Here is a 19,241-nt window from a genome sequence, read left to right on the forward strand (position 1 = left end):
TATAAGTTTTTCTACCCATATTCTTTTATTGATTTTCTATCTTTTTCATCCTATTCTGTTTTCGTTTTCAATTTTCAAATTTTTTGTTAGATCAAAATTTGATTTCACTTTTGATTATATTTGATTCTATTTAATCGACAGAATCAAAATTGGATGTATAAACGAAAGTTTTGTTTCTACTAAAATTATTTCGATTAACCAACTCGTTACGAAATCACGTTGATAGCCTCGACTCATGTCTTAGCCCATTTGAGAGCTAGATTTGTCTCAATTTTTTGCCTCTTGCCTTCAGCTTTCGTCAAGTTAGCTTTTGCTATTTCAAGAGCTTGCTGAGCTTCTTGGGGATTAATGTCACTACCCTTCTCCGCATCATTTACTAAAATAGTAATTTCATTGTTGCCTATTCTAGCAAAACTACCCATCAGAGCCATCGTTAACCATTGGTCGTTAAGGCGTATTCTCAAAATACCTATATCTACAACTGTGGCAATAGGCACGTGATTTGGTAATACGCCAATTTGTCCGCTATTAGTAGATAAAATGATTTCTTTCACTTCTCAATCCCAAACAATTCGATTAAGGGTAAGTACGCAAAAATTTTAGGTCATTTCTTCAATTTTCTCTCCATTTCTAAGTTCGTAGCCTTCGCAGTAGCTTCGTCAATGTTACCTATCGAATAAAAGATCTGTTCAGTAAGACCATCTAATTCTCCAGAAAGGATCAATTTAAATCCTCTAATTGTTTCTGCTAGACCAACATATTTCCCCGGGGTACCGGTAAATACTTTCGCTACAAAAAAGGGTTGTGATAAGAAACACTCAAATTTTTGCACTCTTGCTATGGTTAAACGATCCTCTTCGGATAATTTGTCCAACCCAAGGATAGCTATAATGTCCTGAAGTTCTTTATAACGCTGTAAGGTTTGCTTAACCCTTGGTACAATTTCATAATGTTCCTCACTAACGATTCGAGGTTGAGGCATAGTGGATGTTGAGTCTAAAGGATCTACTGTTGGATAAATACCTTTGGCAGCTAATCCTCTTGATAGTACGGTAGTAGGATTTAAATGCGCAAATGTTGTAGCAGAGGCAAGGTCGGTCAAATCATCCGCAGGTACATAAACTGCTTGAATAGAAGTTATGGATCTCTCATTTGTAGAAGTAATTATTTCTTGTAAAGTACTCATTTCGGTACTAATGGTGAGTTGATAACCCACAGCGGAAGGCATTCTACCAAATAAGGCAGATACTTCGGATCCTGCTTGGACAAAACGGAAGATATTGTTTATAAATAGAAGTACGTCTTATTCATTAACATCTCAGAAATATTCTGCCATAGTTAGGGCAGTCAATCAAACTCTCATATGAGCTCCTGGCAGTTCATTCATCTGACCGTAGACTAAAGCCACTTTTGATTCTGCGAGATTTTGTTCATTAATTACTCTAGATTCTTTCATTTCCATGTAAAGATAATTTCCTTCACGAGTCCGTTCACCTAATCCGCCAAATATGGATATGCCCCCATGAGCTTTGGCAATGTTGTTGATCAATTCCATAATGAGTACTGTTTTACCTACCCCAGCCCCTCCAAATAGTCTGATTTTTCCTCCACGACGATAAGGAGCTAAAAGATCAACTACTTTAATTCCTATTTCAAAAATAGATAATTTTGTATCTAATTGTATGAAAGCGGGCGCGAATTTATTAATAGGTGATGTTGTGCCAGTATCTACAGGACATAAATTATCAACGGGCTCCCCAAGCACGTTAAAAATTCTTCCTAGGGTCGCTCCACCGACTGGAACACTTAGAGTAGCTCCTGTGTCAATCACTTCCATTCCTCTTGTTAGACCATCTGTAGCACTCATAGCTACAACTCTAACTCGATTATTTCCTAATAATTGTTGTACCTCACAAGTTACATTAATTTGTTGACCGGCGGTATCTCGACCCTTAACTACTAGGGCGTTGTAAATATTAGGCATCTTGCTCGGAGGAAAGGCTACATCCAGTACTGGACCGATGATTTGAGAAATATGCCCTAGGTTTTCTTTTTCAAGCGTGGAAACTCCAGGAACAGGAGTAGTAGGATTTATTTTCATAATAAAGTGAAATATGTCAATTTGTTTTTCCAAAATTATCTAATACAAAATAAATCTTTGACAGGAGGTTGATCGATTAATTCAATAATAAATGGGGTTCGCGCTTGATTTCGTTGGTCCCATCCAATTCAAGTGCATGCAATTGGATTGTTTCCTTATTCAATGAAGGAATTTTTAAGTTCAACCAACCTATTTTCAAAATAGGAAGTGGATAAATAAAAATTTTGGGAGAGTCTTTCATTTGTCCATCATTATAGGCAACACCATCTATATTATCTATGGAATTCGAACCCAAACTCTATTTATGATTCATTATTTCTATCTCATTAGCCTTGTTTAAATTTCATTTCGTATTTATTTTAGCATATCGGTTTTTTTTTACTTTACGTCCAACCTCTCCCCCCTTTTTCCATCTATATTCTCTCTTTTTTTCATTTCAGGGTTGAATTACGCCTGTTTTCACATCTAGGATTTACATATACAACATATATTACTATCAAGGGTGAATTTCTTATTTCTTATTATTGAGGTTATAATATATAATATATAATTTATATTAGATGTTAGAATATTAATTCTATTATATATTTATCTATTCTATTATATATATTCTAATATATATTAGTATTATAATTTATTTATATATTTATTAATTTATTTATAATATATTAAAATATTATGTTAATATTATTTTTATATTATTTATCTATTTCTATTTCATTTATTTCATTTGCATTTAGAATTTGGATTTAAAAAAAGTAAGGAATTAGAAACTTGAAAAACACGGATCGGGTTGTGCCATACATATGAAAGAATATAGAATGATGATGTATTTGGAAAATCAAATACCATGGTCTAATAAGGAGAAAGGAGAAAGGGACATAACTTTGAGCTTTGTTGATTTACTACGTGATGATTTTATTAAAAAAGATCGAAGCTGTGGTATTTATTTCACTCAAGATTGGGTTTCTATGCCAGGTGTTCTGTCCGTAGCTTCAAGGGGTATTCACATTTGGTATATGCCTGCTTTGACCGAGATCTTTGGAGATGATTTCGTACTACAATCCGGTGGAGGAACTTTAGGACACCCTTGGGGAAATGCACCGGGTGCCGTAGCTAATCGAGTAGCTTTAGAAGCATGTGTACAAGCTCATAATGAGGGACGTTACCTTACCCACGAGGGTAATGAAATTATCTGCGAGGCTAGCAAATGGAGTCCTGAACTAGCTGCTGCTTCTGAAGTATGGAAGGCAATCAAATTTGAATTCGACGCAGTGGATAAATTAGATAAACCAACTTGATAAATCAAATTTGAATTTGAAGCAATGGATACTTTGTAATCCAGTAATTATAGTCGGTTTGTTGAATTGCAATTAAACTCGGCCCAATATTTTACTAAAAGGATTGAGCCGATTCTATTGTTTATATTTTTTATAGATATATTTTTATCTAGATATACAAGATCTTAAATACAAAAATAAAAGACTAAACACAACTCAAAATTTCTCTTGGGTCCATAATTAATCCTATGTATGGATCCTTAGGATCGGTGTATTCTTTTCTATCCTATATACCACGGTTTTAGATCATGAATCGAGCATCACAACTTCTTCTACCCATCTTGTAACAACCCGATTTTAGGCTTAGTCAAAACAGTGGCTTCGGGACCACAAATCTGACTAGAAAAAAATTTATTTTTATTTTATTTTTATGGTCTACGATTTCATGGAATGATTTTGTGGAAATTTCGTTCGAAAATTTTGACGTTTGGGCACTCAATTTAGTAAAAAAAGACTAAATTGTAAAAAGTACAAAAGTTGATTTCTACATGTTAAAAGTGTCCAATTGTTATAAAATTTTAAATTAGAGGTCCTTAAATGAAAATTAGACCATTGGTTAACTTGTTGGACAAAAATGGACATGAGATAAGTGAAATAGGATATTTTTAAGTTGGGGGTATTTTAGTCATTTAGTAATTAAAAGAATTAAAAAGGCCAAAATAGCCAAAAGTTTGTCCATCTTCAAGCCTTGGCCGAATTTCACAAGGGGGGGGAGCCATAGTTAGGGTTTTCAAGCTTCCAAGCTCCATAGTAAGTGATGCCAAGCCCCGTTTTTAATGTTCATTACATTTTTGGAGTCCTGATAACTTGATTTAGCTTATTCTAGCAATAATTTAACCTAGGGTTTATATTTTGAAAAATAACCATAGGTGAAATGTGCTTATTTTGATGTTTTATGGTAGAATATGAAGCTTGAAATTATGTTAAACAACTTTTACTAAGCGATTTTAACTGAAAACGAGTAAAATGACATAATCGGTAAAAATACCTAATGTTCATAAGTGTTAGAGTGGGAATTCGATGTTTCCATAGAAGGGAAAATGTTCAGCATGTCATAATACATAAGAATAAGGGATGAAGTTTAATTTACGAGCTTTGAGGCAAAAGTGTAAATATGCAAAAGTTTAGGGGCAAAATTGTAATTTTTCTAAAGTTTGAGTCAATGACTGTTTTGATAAATGTGAGTATTAAATAAGTCAAATATGTTATTATAGATCAAGAAAGAAGTGGAATCGACCTTGATCGGAGAAAAGAAAAGATGAAAGACTAAATTGCTAAATTTTTATATTGTTGCACCAAAGTAAGTTATGTGTAAATAATAGCAATATATTTATAAATTGTGAATTATATTTGATATGTGAATTAATAATGAATGTGGAAGGAAAATTGTTCATGAATTATCCAAGTGATAAAATGTTTAAAATAAAGTGTTAAGTGTAAATTCCCGGTTGAACTTAGGAATAGAAGTGGATACAAGTGACATGTCACTAGAGACCAGTGTTACAGTGTTACAGTGAGTCCCGGGTGCTGGGTGATCTAGCATGTGTTGCAGACACCTGATAGCTTGTGTGAGCAGGTCCGTGGACATTTCCAGTGTTATTGATCAATGGTAGCTTTGGCTACATTTCAGTGGTAGCTATGGCTACATATCAGTGGTAGCTTTGGCTACATTTCAGTGGTAGCTACGTCTACGTATCAGTAGTAGCTTCGGCTACATATCAGTGTGGCACTTATGTGCTAATTCTCTACGTATCCGTGTATATTCCGAGTGTTCAACAGGAAATTGACTAAGTGAAAATACATGAGATCATGTAACGATTAAGTGTAATTGAATGATGAATATATGTGTGGAATTGAACTGAATAGTGATCGAAAGTGAAAAAGTGAAATTATGAAATAGTAAAATTAGCAACAAAATAGTTTTGGATAGAAACAGTTGTGTGACTTTGAAAAATCACCAAAAATGGTGGAAATCGAATTAGAGTGTGAAGAAGATATGAAATGAAAGCTTAATGAGTCTATTTTTACATAAAAGAAACAGAGCAAGCAAAAGACTTATATATTTTGAGATATTTTAAGTTTAGTGAGATAGGGTCAGAATGAGTTTGGAATCCCCTGTTCTAACTTTGGAAAATTGTTAAAAATTGTACAAAAATAATTACAGGCTAAAATTTATATGTTTAGAACCCTGAATGAGTCTATTTTCAAGTTAAACAAATATAAGTACCATCCAAATACTGTATAGTGAGATGATTAATTTTTAGTAAAGAGAGGTCAGAACTATCGAGCAGTGAAATAGACGAAACTTTAAAGAATAAACTGTATTTATTGGCTAAGCAAAAAATTCTGAAAATTTTATGGTAAGAAGATATGGGAGTCTAGTTTCAGAGAAAATTAACGGATCTTAATTTGGAGCTTTTTACCTTTGGATAAAAATAATTTAGTGACTCTGACTCGGATAGACAACTTTGAATATACATGTGAGTGAATAGTAAAATTATATAAAATGTTATTTATAAGAGTGTTATGTACATTAAGGATGTTGAATGGAGAGGAGGAGGAGGAAAAATAAAATATATGAATGATTTATATATAACTTGGTAATATGCCGATTATATTTGATAAACGTTGAATTAGAAATGACATAATGTTTTATTTCAATTAGTTATTATAAATTGAATTGTAAATTCATATGGATGAAACCAAACAATTATTTGTTAGTATTATGCATGACATAATGTATTATTCTATATATATATATATTCATGGTTGAATTATGATTGTTGAGAATGTAACACCCCTTACCCGTATCCAACACCGGAATATGGTACGAGGCATTACTAAAACACATACACTTGTAAACGTATTTAACCGAGTTATAAAATTTCATCTAAATTAAAACTTTCAAAATAATTAACATGCTTCTATAACTTTTCACAATATATCCTCAAAATATTATAATCATAATAATTAGGGCCTACGAGATCCGATACATACTCATGCAATTCAATGCTTCATTTCCATTCCATTCAATTCGCAATTTCTCATGCTCACAATTTAAATCATATCACTAGCAATTTCTATTTAATTCACGTACAACTCAATGACATTAAGTTCAACACTAATACATACTTACCATTTAACTCAACGTTTATCGATTATACCATTCAATAACACATTTATGAAATTCTCAATTTTGCAATGAAAATGTCACTTTAAAATAACAACATCATCCTGGTATAAATACACTACCACTTAACCATTTACTTTAATTCTTTTGGGCCCATTTGTCACTTACCATCCTTAATCAAATTAGGGAACGGTTACGGAAAATTGAGTACTTCACATCCACTTTGCCATAGTATAACTATGGTCTTACGTATGATCACTTATCACTTGTCCCTGATCAGATAAGTGTCGCTAGGCTACCACTTATCACTTTGTCACTTGATCAGATAAGTGTAGCTAAAGCTACCACTTATCACTTTGTTACTTGATCAGATAAGTGTAGCTAAAGCTACCACTTATCACTTTGTCACTTGATCAGATAAGTGTAGCTAAAGCTTGATCAGATAAGTGTAGCTAAAGCTATCACTTATCACTTTGTCACTTGATCAGATAAGTGTAGCTAAAGCTACCAATTATCACTTTGTCTCTTGATCAGATAAGTGTAGCTAAAGCTACCACTTATCACTTTGTCACTTGATCAGATAAGTGTAGCTAAAGCTTGATCAGATAAGTGTAGCTAAAGCTATCACTTATCACTTTGTCACTTGATCAGATAAGTGTAGCTAAAGCTACCAATTATCACTTTGTCTCTTGATCAGATAAGTGTAGCTAAAGCTACCACTTATCACTTTGTCACTGATCATAAGTATTCAAATCCGGCGTTCCGCTCAATTTGATCATTTATTCAGTTTTCGCATTTTTATTTTATTCTCATTTCAACAATAAATATATCTCATCATACATTATATAATTCATGAAATTAGCATTTAATCATTAATTTTCAGCCATATGAACTTACTATTTCATTACCTTTCCACACTCGTTTCCTATGCACATCACACAAGATATAAACATATCATTCAACCATAGTCGCAAACTAGTACATTGAAACATAAATATTTTTGGAAATAATCACATAATAAACCATTTCACTAAAGATTTCATAATTTAAACCTTACCACCCATTTCATGATCACAATATTTATTCATATATCAAACTTTCCAACATGTGTTAATTCAATACCCATTCACGACATTACTTCATGCCAAATCATATATCAAAAATACAATACACACGTACTATAAACTTTATTTTCCCACATGAGCTTAAACCATGACCAATACTGCACAAATATATGCATCATTTCTATTTCATCGTTTATCAATTATAATTAAGCATATGACCAATTATACACAAATCATTCATATATTTTCCAATTTTTCCTCCTCCTCCTCTCCATTCCACATCCTTAATGTGTATAACACACTTAAACAACACTAGCTATAATTTCACTATTCACTCACATGTATATTCAAAGCTATTTATCCGAGTCAGAGTCACTAAATTATTTTTATCCGGAGATACAGAGCTCCAAATTAAGATCCATTAATTTTCCTTGAAACTAGACTCACATAACTTCTTACAATAAAATTTTCAGAATTTTTGGTTTAGCCAAATAGTACAGTTTATTCTTTAAAGTTTCTCCTGTTTCGCTGTCTGACAGTTCTGACCACTCTTCACTAAAAATGAATTATCTAATTGTACAGAATTCGGATGATGTTTCTGTTTATTTCCTTTGAAAATAGACTCATAAAGTATTCTAATCATATAAATTATAACTTATAATTATTTTTATTCAATTTTTGATGATTTTCCAAAGTCAGAACAGGGGAACCCGAAATCATTCTGACATTGTCTCACAAAATTTATTATATCTCATGATTTACAATTTTATTGCTTACACCGTTTCTTCTATGAGAAATTAGACTCAATGAGCTTTAATTTCATATTTTATTAACCCTCTAATTCAATTCCCACAATTTTTTTCTGATTTTTCAAAGTTATACTACTGCTGCTGTCCAAAACTGCTTTAGTGCAAAATGTTGATTTCCTTTTTGCCCCAAATTTCACAGTTTATACAATTCGGTCCTTTCTCAATTAACCCCTTAATTAATTTAATTTTCTCAATTAATACTTTACCTAGACATTATAAGTTGTTTCAAAACTATTAAAATTCATAATTTCCACATATAACTCTATCTTCAAACTCTTTTACTATTAGGTCCCAAACATTCACTTTCTATTCAATTCTTTCAATAAAATCAGCATATGAACAATTTAAAGCTCTAATTCCATGCTAAATAATCATATACTTCCAGCATGTATTCATAGCAACTTTCAACTTCTTTCATAGAATCAAAAACTAATGAATACAATAAGTGGGCCCAGTTGTAAAAGTTACAAAAATACAAAATTTTCAAGAAATAATCAAGAATTGAACTTATCTGCAGTAAAAATAGGAAGAAACAGCTTAAGGAAACCCTTCTATGGTGTTTTTGATGATGAGAATGCAGAAAAATAAAGAGAAATCTAGATAATTCCACTTTGGTCCTAACTTTATTAAGTAAATTTTGCAATATTCCAATTTTGCCCTTAATTCTCGTTACTTTGTTGCTGATTTCATGCCTTTGCCGTCCAGACCAAATATACCTTGGGTCTATTTTCCTTTTAAGCCCTCTTCCTTTTATCATTTAAGCTATTTAATCATTTCCCATAATTTTACATTTGTTACAATTTAGTCCTTTTTGTTCAATTAATTATCGGAACTTTAAAATTTCTTAACAAAACTTTGATACTAACTTTTTAACACTACATTAATATTTATAAAAATATTTATGGCTCGTTTTAACATCCTCGAGGTCTCGATACCTCATTTCGATTCTAATTATTTTAATATTTATTTCTAGTGTACTATTCACTATTTCAAAAATTTTCCTAACTTCACATTTAACTTATAGTCACTAAATTAATAATATTTTCTACCCGTTTGTCAAATTTAGTGATCTCGAATCACCGTTCCGACACCTCTGAAAATTCAGGCCATTATATTTTTCCTCGTCGGATTTGTGGTCCCAAAACCACTGTTCTGACTAGACCCAAAATCGGGCTGTTACAGAGCAAGATAGATAAATTGGAAAAAAAGTTCAAATTGAGTAGAACGCAGGGTTGAGTACTTTCGTTCAGTGATAAAGACGAATTGACAGAAAATACCATGGATGGGCCATGGCAATAAGTGATATGTAATTCCGTGTAAGACCATAGCTGGGCTATGACATCGGTATATGTTATGTGATTACGTGTAAGACCATAGCTGGACTATGGCATCGAAAAAATAAAGTACTCAATTCCATAAGATGTTCACTAATTTGACAAAGTTGGTAAGTATTACATGGACTCACACTCAAGTGATAGATTTATTGTGATTATTGAAGTTGAATTCAATTAAGTGATTTAACCAATTGGATATTATATATGGCAAGATGTGTTAGTGAATTACATATTTATGAAATGATATTTGAAGTTCAGTAAGTGATATATGAAATTAATATGAAAAGATTTATGATTGTTATTAGTATTGTTTCTGACATAATGTGGATTCTTCGATGTTGAAATTATTTAACGGAATTATTGAGCACATGAATGAGTATGAGACTCATACGAGTTAGTATAGATATGTACATGTGTCTTATAGGCTTTGAATGATAAGACTTGTGAATTGTGAATTAATCTATGTGAAAGTATATGGGATAGATTAGCGAATATTTACAAGATATTGAATATTTAATATATTACAATGGTTTAATAGGAAAAATATGACGATACAAGAATATGAAATGATACGGATCAATTCAGGTACTCGCGAGAAGCAAGTAATAATTGATAAATTCATATGACGAGAAGTGAAGGATTATAAGTTCATATATGGCTATGAAATGAACAAATGGTGATAGCTATAAGGCTTGGATCGAATGAGTAGATATATATTGGGCCTTGTAAGTGCTAATTAGCGATTCGAAGATAATAATTTGAAAGTTTTAATCTGTATAAAATTTTATAACTCAGTTTAATATGTTTATAAATGTATGTGTTTTGGTAATGCCTCGTACCCTATTCCGGCGTAGAATACGGGTAAGGGGTGTTACAATATGACATCGCAAGATTTGGCCATAACGTTTAGGTCAGGTTTGGGGTGTTACACATCCTGTATGTTGTCCTTTTGCCTCCGTGTTGGAATAGAAACTTATTGTATTGTATTAGTAGACGAGATTTTATGAAAAAGGTTCTTGATAGAAGGAAATTTTCTTTTTTCCATTTTTTCCGTGCGGATTTTACACAACATGGGGAAATCACTATTTATAATTGAAAATTGATATTTCTAATTCAAAAGAAAAAAGAGCTTTATCATATATAATGAACTACTACTCCAGGTTCTCACAAAAGAGAATTGTTTCTTTCAATATTCACTCGTTGTTCGTTAATAACCCTAGTGATTGTATCTAGTATGCATATTCTGATAGGAAATAAAATATTCAATTGATTTTTCATCGAATGACTATTTATCTATTGTACTTTCATGGAAATAGAGGCAAGAAAGCTCTATGGAAAAATCACAGTTCAATTTGATCTTGTCTAAGGGAGAATTAGAATACAGATGTGGGCTAAGTAAATCAATGGATAGCCGCCTTGGTTCCATTGAAAATACTATTGTAAATGAAGACCTGACTAGAAATGATACGGATAAAAACATTCATGATTGTAGTGACGGCTCTAGTTATTACAGTAAGGTTGATTATTTAGTTGACGCCAAAGACATTCGAAATTTCATTTCTGATGACACCTTTTTAATTAGGGATAGTAATTAGGACCGTTATTCCATATATTTTGATAGTGAAAATCAAAATTTTGAGCTTAACAATGATCATTCTTTTTTGAGTGAACTAGAAAGTTTTTTTTATAGTTATCATAATTCTAGTTATATGAATAATGGATCGAAAAATGATGAGCCCCACTATCATTTTAACTTGTATGATAATGATACTAACTATGGTTGGAATAATCACATTAATAGTTGTATTGACTCTTATCTTCGTTCTCAAATCTGTATTGATAGTTCCATTTTAAGTGGTAGTGATAATTCCAATGATAATTATATTTATAATTACATTTGCGGCGAAGCTGGAAATAGTGGTGAAGGCAAGAATTTCGATATAATAACTCGTGAAAATGGTAATGATTTAACTCTAAAAGAAAGTTCTAATGATGTCGATCTATACAAGGATTTGTGGGTTCAATGTGAATGCGAAAATTGTTATGGAGTAAATTATAAGAAATCGCTTAATTCAAAAATGAATATTTGTGAACAATGTGGATATCATTTGAAAATGAGGAGTTCAGATAGAATCGCACTTTCGATTGATCCAGGCATTTGGGGTCCTATGGATGAAGACATGATCTCTCTGGATCCCATTGAATTTCAGTCTGAAGAAGAGCTTTATAAATATCGTATTGATTTTTATCAAAGAAAGACAAGATTAACTGAGGCTATTCAAATAGGCACGGGTCAACTAAACGGTATTCCTATAGCAATCGGGGTTATGGATTTTCAGTTTATGGGGGGAGTATGGGATCCGTAGTAGGCGAGAAAATCACCCGTTTAATCGAATATGCTACCAATAATTTTTTACCTCTTATTCTAGTGTGTGCTTCTAGAGGAGCAAGCATGCAAGAAGGATGTTTGAGCTTGATGCAAATGGCTAAAATATCTTCCACTTTATATGATTATCAATCAAATAAAAAGTTATTTTATGTATCAATTCTTACATCTCCTACTACTGGTGGAGTGACTGCGAGTTTTGGTATGTTGGGGGATATCATTATTGCTAAACCCAATGCCTATATAGCATTTGCGGGTAAAAGATTAATTGAGCAAACATTGAATAAAACAATACCAGAAGGTTCACAGGCGGCTGAATATTTATTCCATAAGGGTTTATTTGATCCAATCGTACCATGTAATCCTTTAAAAGGTGTTTTGAGTGAGTTAGTTTAGCTCTACGATTTTTTTCCTTTGAATCAAAATTCAATCAAGTAGAGTCTTAAGTGAAATTTTTTATTTGTAGTGAAAAGGTAGTTAGTTAGTTTATCAGAATCAAAGTCAAAGCCCACGTAATGGGCTTTGACTTTGTGACAAAAAAAGGAATTATTGAAAAACAAATTATGTGGATAATTATTATTATCATTATTCGATACTACTAATGAGTAAACCTCTAGCAACAAGATAAAAAGTGAAATTTTCATTCCGTGAAATGAAATTCGAATTTGGAGAGACAAATAAAACAAATTTTATCTTCCTCTATTGCGTATGTATATATAATTTAAATAGAGAAAAAAATAGAATAGAAATATAGAGTTTTGCATCTTTCTATATCTCCCGAAAATTCTATTTTTACTAATAATCTCTGTTCTTGGATCGGATTCTAACGAAATCGAATCTTTCGATAATTTGTAATAAATTCTTTCTTTATTAAATTCAAAAATTTAAATTAGAAGACAAGAATAATAGAATAACAAGAAAAGTAAGAATAAAGTAAGATAATAAAGAAAGTGGATTATCTTATCATATACACCTATTTTATTTGATTTAAAAAGATGGGAAAGTCCTCTAATTTAATTGTAGATTCCTTGCACTTATTATATATCTATTAGATATATGGACTCGCTTCGATATACTTAGTATTTAGATATAATTAGTATAATATAAGAATTATAATATAATCGTTATAAGATATATTTCTAACTAAACAATATAACAATAACAGGTACAAATATTAAATTGAGGTACCCATTTTATCACAACTTTCAGCAGTTTTCTCTCTATTTTTGTGCCTTTAGTAGGCTTAGTATTTTCCGACAATTGCAATGGCTTCTTTATCTTTGTATGTTAAAAAAACTAAGATTTTTTAGATTCGATGTGGCCAAGACCAAATCTTATCAATTTTTTTTCAAGACTTAGATGTCATAGATACCTATTTAGTAGAATATTGTATAACATCTGGCTTACCTGAACCGAACATAAATGAAAAAGCCCCTCTTATGCATACGTAAACATGATATAGGGTTAAATGAATTATAGCAAGTGGATCGGTACCGAACGAATGTATGAAATTAAAGTCTATATATCTAGTAGGTCCGTATATGTGATTATATAAAGGGGATGATTTTAGATCGAAGCAATTTGATGAATTCCTTCAAAAAGTTCATATCAAAATAATCCTAGTTGATGATAGTTACTTCGAAAATAAAAAAAATAAAGTCAAATTTTTTTATTGTTCTCTCAATTTGAATAAAGTGCAATTGAATCTAGTATGTATGAGTTGATGATATTAAAACACGTTATTCTCTTATGTATGAGTGGAGAATCTCTACATGTTTTCATGGATTCCACTATTGAGAGGGGGAGAAAGCACAAATATATATATTTTATCATATTAAATAAAAAAGAAACGAAGGAAATAAGCCACGTCATCTAGGTAATGACATAATGTAAGTATGATGACACCGTGTTACGTTACCTCTAACATTTTTCGTTTCTATTTTCCATCCACTCAATAATAGGTGGCTGCCGTCGCTACACGAGGGAAAAGGGAAGACCAAAAAAAAAAAAACCGTAATTGGCGGAGAAAGAACGACGGAGAGGAAGAGCCGCGGTGGCAGAAATTAAAACTATATGGCCGCCCCTCTTTCCTCTCATTTCCGTCCCCTTTGCTTCTCTTCCCAATCATGTTCGATTCCAAAGCCCAATCTCTTTCCTTCCTCTCTCTCCTTCCCTCCTCTTCGCTCCCTCTCCCCTTCGAACGCTAAAAAATTCTCCAAATCCCCTCTCCTCGCTTTCTCTTCCTCTGATTTTGATGCCTCTCATTTCAATGATGGCTTCGGTCCCAATCCTACCCCATCTAAGGTAAGCTTTTCAGAACCAGTTTCAGTTTGGTTTAATTAGGCCCTAGTCCCTTTACTCTTCGGACTTTTAAAATTGAGTTCCTCTCTGTTTTTATTTTAGGAATTTAGTCCTCTACTTGGCTGATTTGAAAATTAAACTCCAATTGATGACATTGGTAATGGGTTTTCGTTAAATTTGAATATGTTATATTTTAATATTCAAAATTTTGGCTTAAACAATTAAAGTTGAATTGCTAAGACATAGTAACCAATTGAACATCTGGACTGAGTTCGAATCTTGAAGTCATCTGGGAAGCTTGATTAGATTAGACTTAGAGAATAAAATGGATGAGGACGCGTATGATTATAAAAAAAAATGATAGCACAGTCAAATTTAACAGAAATCACTTAATAGTGTTATGAGTTGGACTTTAATTTTTCAATAAGAGAAGTTGAGGATTAAATTCCTGGAATTAAATGCAGAGGACTAAATTTCAAATATACTAAGAGTACAGGGATTGGTACATAATCAGATCTTTCAATTTTGGAAAGTTACCCTTTTTTTATAGTTTGCTAAAGTTAGATTGGGTTTGCTCATTTCTGGTTTAAAAATTGACTTTTAGCAATGTTCTTTCAGAAATCTGTCCTTACCAATCTGATACAGGAGATTGAACCACTGGATGTTAGCCTTATTCAAAAAGATGTCCCCCCCACAACTGTGGATGCCATGAAAAGGACTATCTCGGGAATGTTGGGTTTACTTCCATCTGATAGGTTTCAAGTCTTTATCGAGGCACTATGGGAACCTCTCTCCAAATTGTTGGTTTCTTCTATGATGACTGGGTAATGTTCATATGTTCTGCATAAGGTGCTCCATGTTACTAGATGTTGCTATATTTGTGTTGGTTGCTAAGAGGACGAAACCTTGGCTAGGGCCTATAAATTCCTCTGCTTGTTGTAGTTTCAATACTTGTTGGCTTTGTTAATGGTAATCAGGTGTGTCAAATATGGGTATGTGCTAAACTCTGGTATATTCATTGTTGAGAAGTTTTTCCATGTATTTGGAGGGTCATTGGTGTCACATACAATATATACTTTAAGAAAAGTTAAAACTTGGAGAAACATAGGTTGGTAGACATAACCTTTTTAGCTTTGCATATTGACCACAGTATATTTTTTCTCACCCCTCTTTTGGGCAGAAAATGTTGATATCCTATTAACATTTGTTTCAGAGAAGTGCCAAATCTTAAGCTCATTTAGATTATGCCAAAATTGGCTCAATATATATTTGTTTGGCACCACTGGAACTTAAAAGCTGAATCCTAACGGTTTTTTTATCTCCTCTGTGCATACATTTCTGATTTACATCCCATCTCTTAATGTGGTACAATCACTTTAACATGTGAATCTTAAGAATATTTGTTTTTAATATTTATACTAAGATCATAAGTTTAATTGTTTGATGTACCATGAGACATGCAAAGTAGCATTTACCTCCAATATAGATGTCTGTCAGATATGGGGATTATCAGGAATAATAGTTCTTCTTTTGAATTGCAGTTATACATTGAGAAATGCTGAATATAGGCTTTGCCTTGAACGGAACCTTGGTTGTGAAGGAGATTTGGAAAATCAAACTTCAGAAAAGTCAAACTTTGATTTACAAGAGATGTTATTGGACAGTACAAAAATAAATGAATTTTCAGAGAAAAATGATTTGTCCTCTGAATCTGAAAAAACCATTGGAGACCAATTTGAAGATATTGACTTTCAAGGCCTGGGTGAAATGCCCCTGGAAACTCGTAAATACATTCTTCATTTGAAGGCTCGACTAACTTCAGTGAAAAAGGTATGCTACAGCATATTGAGGAGCCTCCCATGGTCTGTTTTTTCCTGTAAATTGAACTGTTCAACTTGATGCATTGCCTAGAAAGTTACCTTTTATGTTTTATGTGTGAGTTTGCTTAATTAGAGACACATCATAGTTTGCTTCAGTTAAAAGTACTCGAAAGATGCTAGGAAGGCCTAAAAGATGCCATTGTCTCTTATTGGCTGTGCCTTAAACAAAGTGAACACTATCTGACCCTTTTTATATGGTATCCGTATTTCTGATACCTAGTAAACATTCTCCCTTGAAAGCCTATGTTTTTCATTTGAGATAGGATATTAAGCTAACTTATACATTCCAAATTGTTTGTAATAGCACTATGGAAGAATTTAGACATGCCAACCTGATTAACTGAATAGATCACTCAATGGAAACATACAAGGGAACAGAAAATTTAAGATATTAAATATATCTTTCTTCATAATTTTATCTTTTGAGAGTTAACCCCCATGGAAGTATTGGTAGGTGAATTCTGGCTTACCGAAATCTACATTGCATGAGTGGCAATTCCCATGGTTGGTCAGGATCTGATATTAACGATTGCTTCATACATCCATGCTATGTTAGAACATTGAACCTTCTCAGATTGTTGAATATCTCATTTTCCTTTTCATCTATCTTTACATATATATTCGTTTCACAATTTCTTCAAATCCTTTTCTGCAAATTGGTGGGGTACATGCTCATGTTTCCATTTTTTGCTCTATTGAAGGAACTTCATGAAGTAAAGAGGAAAAATGCTGCTCTACAAATGCAACAGTTTGTTGGGGAAGAAAAGAATGATTTACTTGACTACTTAAGATCACTTCAACCAGAAAAGGTTATCCTTGGTCTCAAAACCCTCTAAAGCAAATTAATCTAGTAATATCCCATAAACACGATGCTATGGGTTTGATATCTGAAAGGAATATACTATTTGATTTTTTTGCTTTTTTCCCCATTCACATGAAGGCAAGATTGAACTAATTAAAAGGAGTTTTTTGCAATTTCGCGATTTGTGCCCCGCTCCCGCCCCCCTTCTTTCCCCTCGGGTTGTATATGAAGGAGGGTTTTATATTGCCGTGGCTAATAAGGTTGTAACATAATCTCAGGTAGCTGAACTTTCTGAACCAACATCTCCTGAACTGAAGGAAACAATCCACTCTGTAGTCCATGGTCTCCTTGCCACTCTTTCTCCGAGGATGCATTCCAAGGTTCCTCCTTTGTCAGAGAACACCACAACTGGAACTCTAAACATTGGGAGTGAAGACTGTGCAGAACTTGTTGAGAATACTTCACTTCAATTCCAGCCCTTCATTTCATTAACGCGGGACTATCTTGCTCGTCTTCTTTTCTGGTTAGTCCACCTCCCCCCCCCCTTTCAAACACACGCTACTCTTATTTCTTTTAGATCACTTTGACCCAAGAAGCTTATGTATAATTAAAAAAATATAAAATAAAATGAAATCTGGTTTTTCAGAAGTTTAACTGGATATCTGCATTTCTATGTACTTATTTGCTCACCATATGGTACAATCCTGTTTAAATTTGAACGTATTATTTGTGTTTGACCACTACACTTTGTAAGAAAGAAAGATGACCGTATGGAGATCTGAGAGATTTTCTTGTGTTTAAACTTCAAATAAGCTTCAGTCACTCCGTCTAAGATTCAAAGAATTTGTCTGAACCCCATCACCATATTATAATATAGCTGAGTTCTAATATTCTCATATCTGTCCTGAAGGTGCATGCTGTTGGGGCACTACCTTAGAGGCCTCGAGTATCGGTTGGAGCTAATGGAGCTTCTGTCGTTGACAAGCAGTCCCGGCAATAATAGTTGTGGTGATGAGCAGGTTGTTTAGAGTTGCTCTCTGATTCCAGTGCTACATGTGTGTAAATTGGCATATCGACTAACTTCTTTTACAGGAAGAGGTAAGAATCGGACAAGATTAGGCCCTTCACTCTCTTGCAGATGGCGAATTGTTTTTATGTATAAAAACGATACATTGTTTTTTGTCAGTGTGGAGTTTAGCGTTGGTATGTTAATGTTTTTTACCCAGAAATAGAGAAACCTTGTTGATAATGCTCATTATTAGTTGCATTAAGGTTTGCTTTGAACCATCTTGAATGTCATTGTTGCAAGCCTAAACTAATAAAAAGGAAGTTGAACTGTCGCTTTATATTATCCCTTAATTATTTCTTTAATTTTTTTGATTTCTTCAGTGTCTACTTTCAGATTTTTTGTGAAAATCTTCTTTGAACGAAAAAAGATTTTCACAAAAAATTTGACCGAACTGTTAAAATTTTAATGGTACTACGTTTTTAAAAGTTTTAAATTTTGAAAATTTTTATTAATTTTATCATAACTTTTCTGAAGAAAAATAATTTGATTAAAATTTGAATTTTGATGGTGAAAATGATAAAAATGAAAGAATAAGTGTTAAATTTGTGATTAAGCTATGAAAAAGCCATTATACATTTTTGAGTTGATCAATTTTGACAAAAAAATACTTATGATTTCCATGACTGGATTGAGATTCCTAAATGAAAAAATAGGACTTAATTTTTAATTTTTTAAGTGTATGAGCCAAATCTCAAATTTGGCCAAAGTACAAGTAATAACAATATATTTTAACCTAATTTAAAATAATCTAAAGATAACATTTAATTAGAAAGTATCTTTAATTCTTTTTATTTTAAAAGACGAGTTAACTATAATAAAAACTAGTAAAACTATTGTTTTATAAAAGTATAAACTTATTTTATATATTTTTATTTTCAATATTTCTTTCATTAAATAAAAATTTCAGGTTAATATATAAATTTGAAAAGATTAACTTACTTTTAACTACTAAAATAAAATATTTGAAAGGATATTTTTCTTGTTAAATTTTGTTTTGAAATTATCAAAATTAACACTAGCGGTCA

The 19,241-nt window shown here is 32.2% G+C and overlaps 3 protein-coding genes and 1 pseudogene across 3 annotated transcripts; 3 read left to right on the forward strand and 1 right to left on the reverse strand.

The window, feature by feature from the left end:
• Positions 1-604: 604 nt before the first annotated feature.
• On the reverse strand, positions 605-2,164 carry LOC121225678 (ATP synthase subunit beta, chloroplastic-like; annotated as a pseudogene).
• Positions 2,165-2,922: 758 nt separating this feature from the next.
• LOC121225478 (ribulose bisphosphate carboxylase large chain) lies at positions 2,923-3,402 on the forward strand. The gene has a single exon (XM_041109794.1). The coding sequence runs from the start codon at positions 2,923-2,925 to the stop codon at positions 3,400-3,402; it is 480 nt and encodes a 159-aa protein (XP_040965728.1).
• A 7,973-nt stretch (positions 3,403-11,375) lies between these two features.
• Positions 11,376-12,159, forward strand: LOC121225679 (acetyl-coenzyme A carboxylase carboxyl transferase subunit beta, chloroplastic). Its single transcript, XM_041110078.1, has one exon. It carries the CDS (start codon positions 11,488-11,490, stop codon positions 12,142-12,144), a length of 657 nt encoding a protein of 218 aa, XP_040966012.1. The 5' UTR covers positions 11,376-11,487; the 3' UTR covers positions 12,145-12,159.
• A 1,861-nt stretch (positions 12,160-14,020) lies between these two features.
• LOC107920398 (uncharacterized) lies at positions 14,021-18,493 on the forward strand. Its single transcript, XM_016850105.2, has 6 exons — positions 14,021-14,468; positions 15,084-15,289; positions 16,007-16,295; positions 17,047-17,154; positions 17,426-17,670; positions 18,058-18,493. The coding sequence occupies exons 1-6, from the start codon at positions 14,238-14,240 to the stop codon at positions 18,173-18,175; spliced, it is 1,197 nt and encodes a 398-aa protein (XP_016705594.1). The 5' UTR covers positions 14,021-14,237; the 3' UTR covers positions 18,176-18,493.
• Positions 18,494-19,241: the final 748 nt, after the last annotated feature.

Source organism: Gossypium hirsutum, chromosome D13 (assembly GCF_007990345.1).
Source record: "Gossypium hirsutum isolate 1008001.06 chromosome D13, Gossypium_hirsutum_v2.1, whole genome shotgun sequence".
Classification (NCBI taxonomy): domain Eukaryota; kingdom Viridiplantae; phylum Streptophyta; class Magnoliopsida; order Malvales; family Malvaceae; genus Gossypium; species Gossypium hirsutum.

Coding starts and splice junctions, on each gene's coding strand:
- LOC121225478 (XM_041109794.1), top strand. CDS start 2,923: ATGATGATGTATTTGGAAAATCAAATACCATGGTCTAATAAGGAGAAA.
- LOC121225679 (XM_041110078.1), top strand. CDS start 11,488: ATGAATAATGGATCGAAAAATGATGAGCCCCACTATCATTTTAACTTG.
- LOC107920398 (XM_016850105.2), top strand. CDS start 14,238: ATGGCCGCCCCTCTTTCCTCTCATTTCCGTCCCCTTTGCTTCTCTTCC. Junction 16,296..17,046: donor GACTAACTTCAGTGAAAAAG/GTATGCTACAGC, acceptor GCTCTATTGAAG/GAACTTCATGAAGTAAAGAG. Junction 17,155..17,425: donor GATCACTTCAACCAGAAAAG/GTTATCCTTGGT, acceptor ACATAATCTCAG/GTAGCTGAACTTTCTGAACC.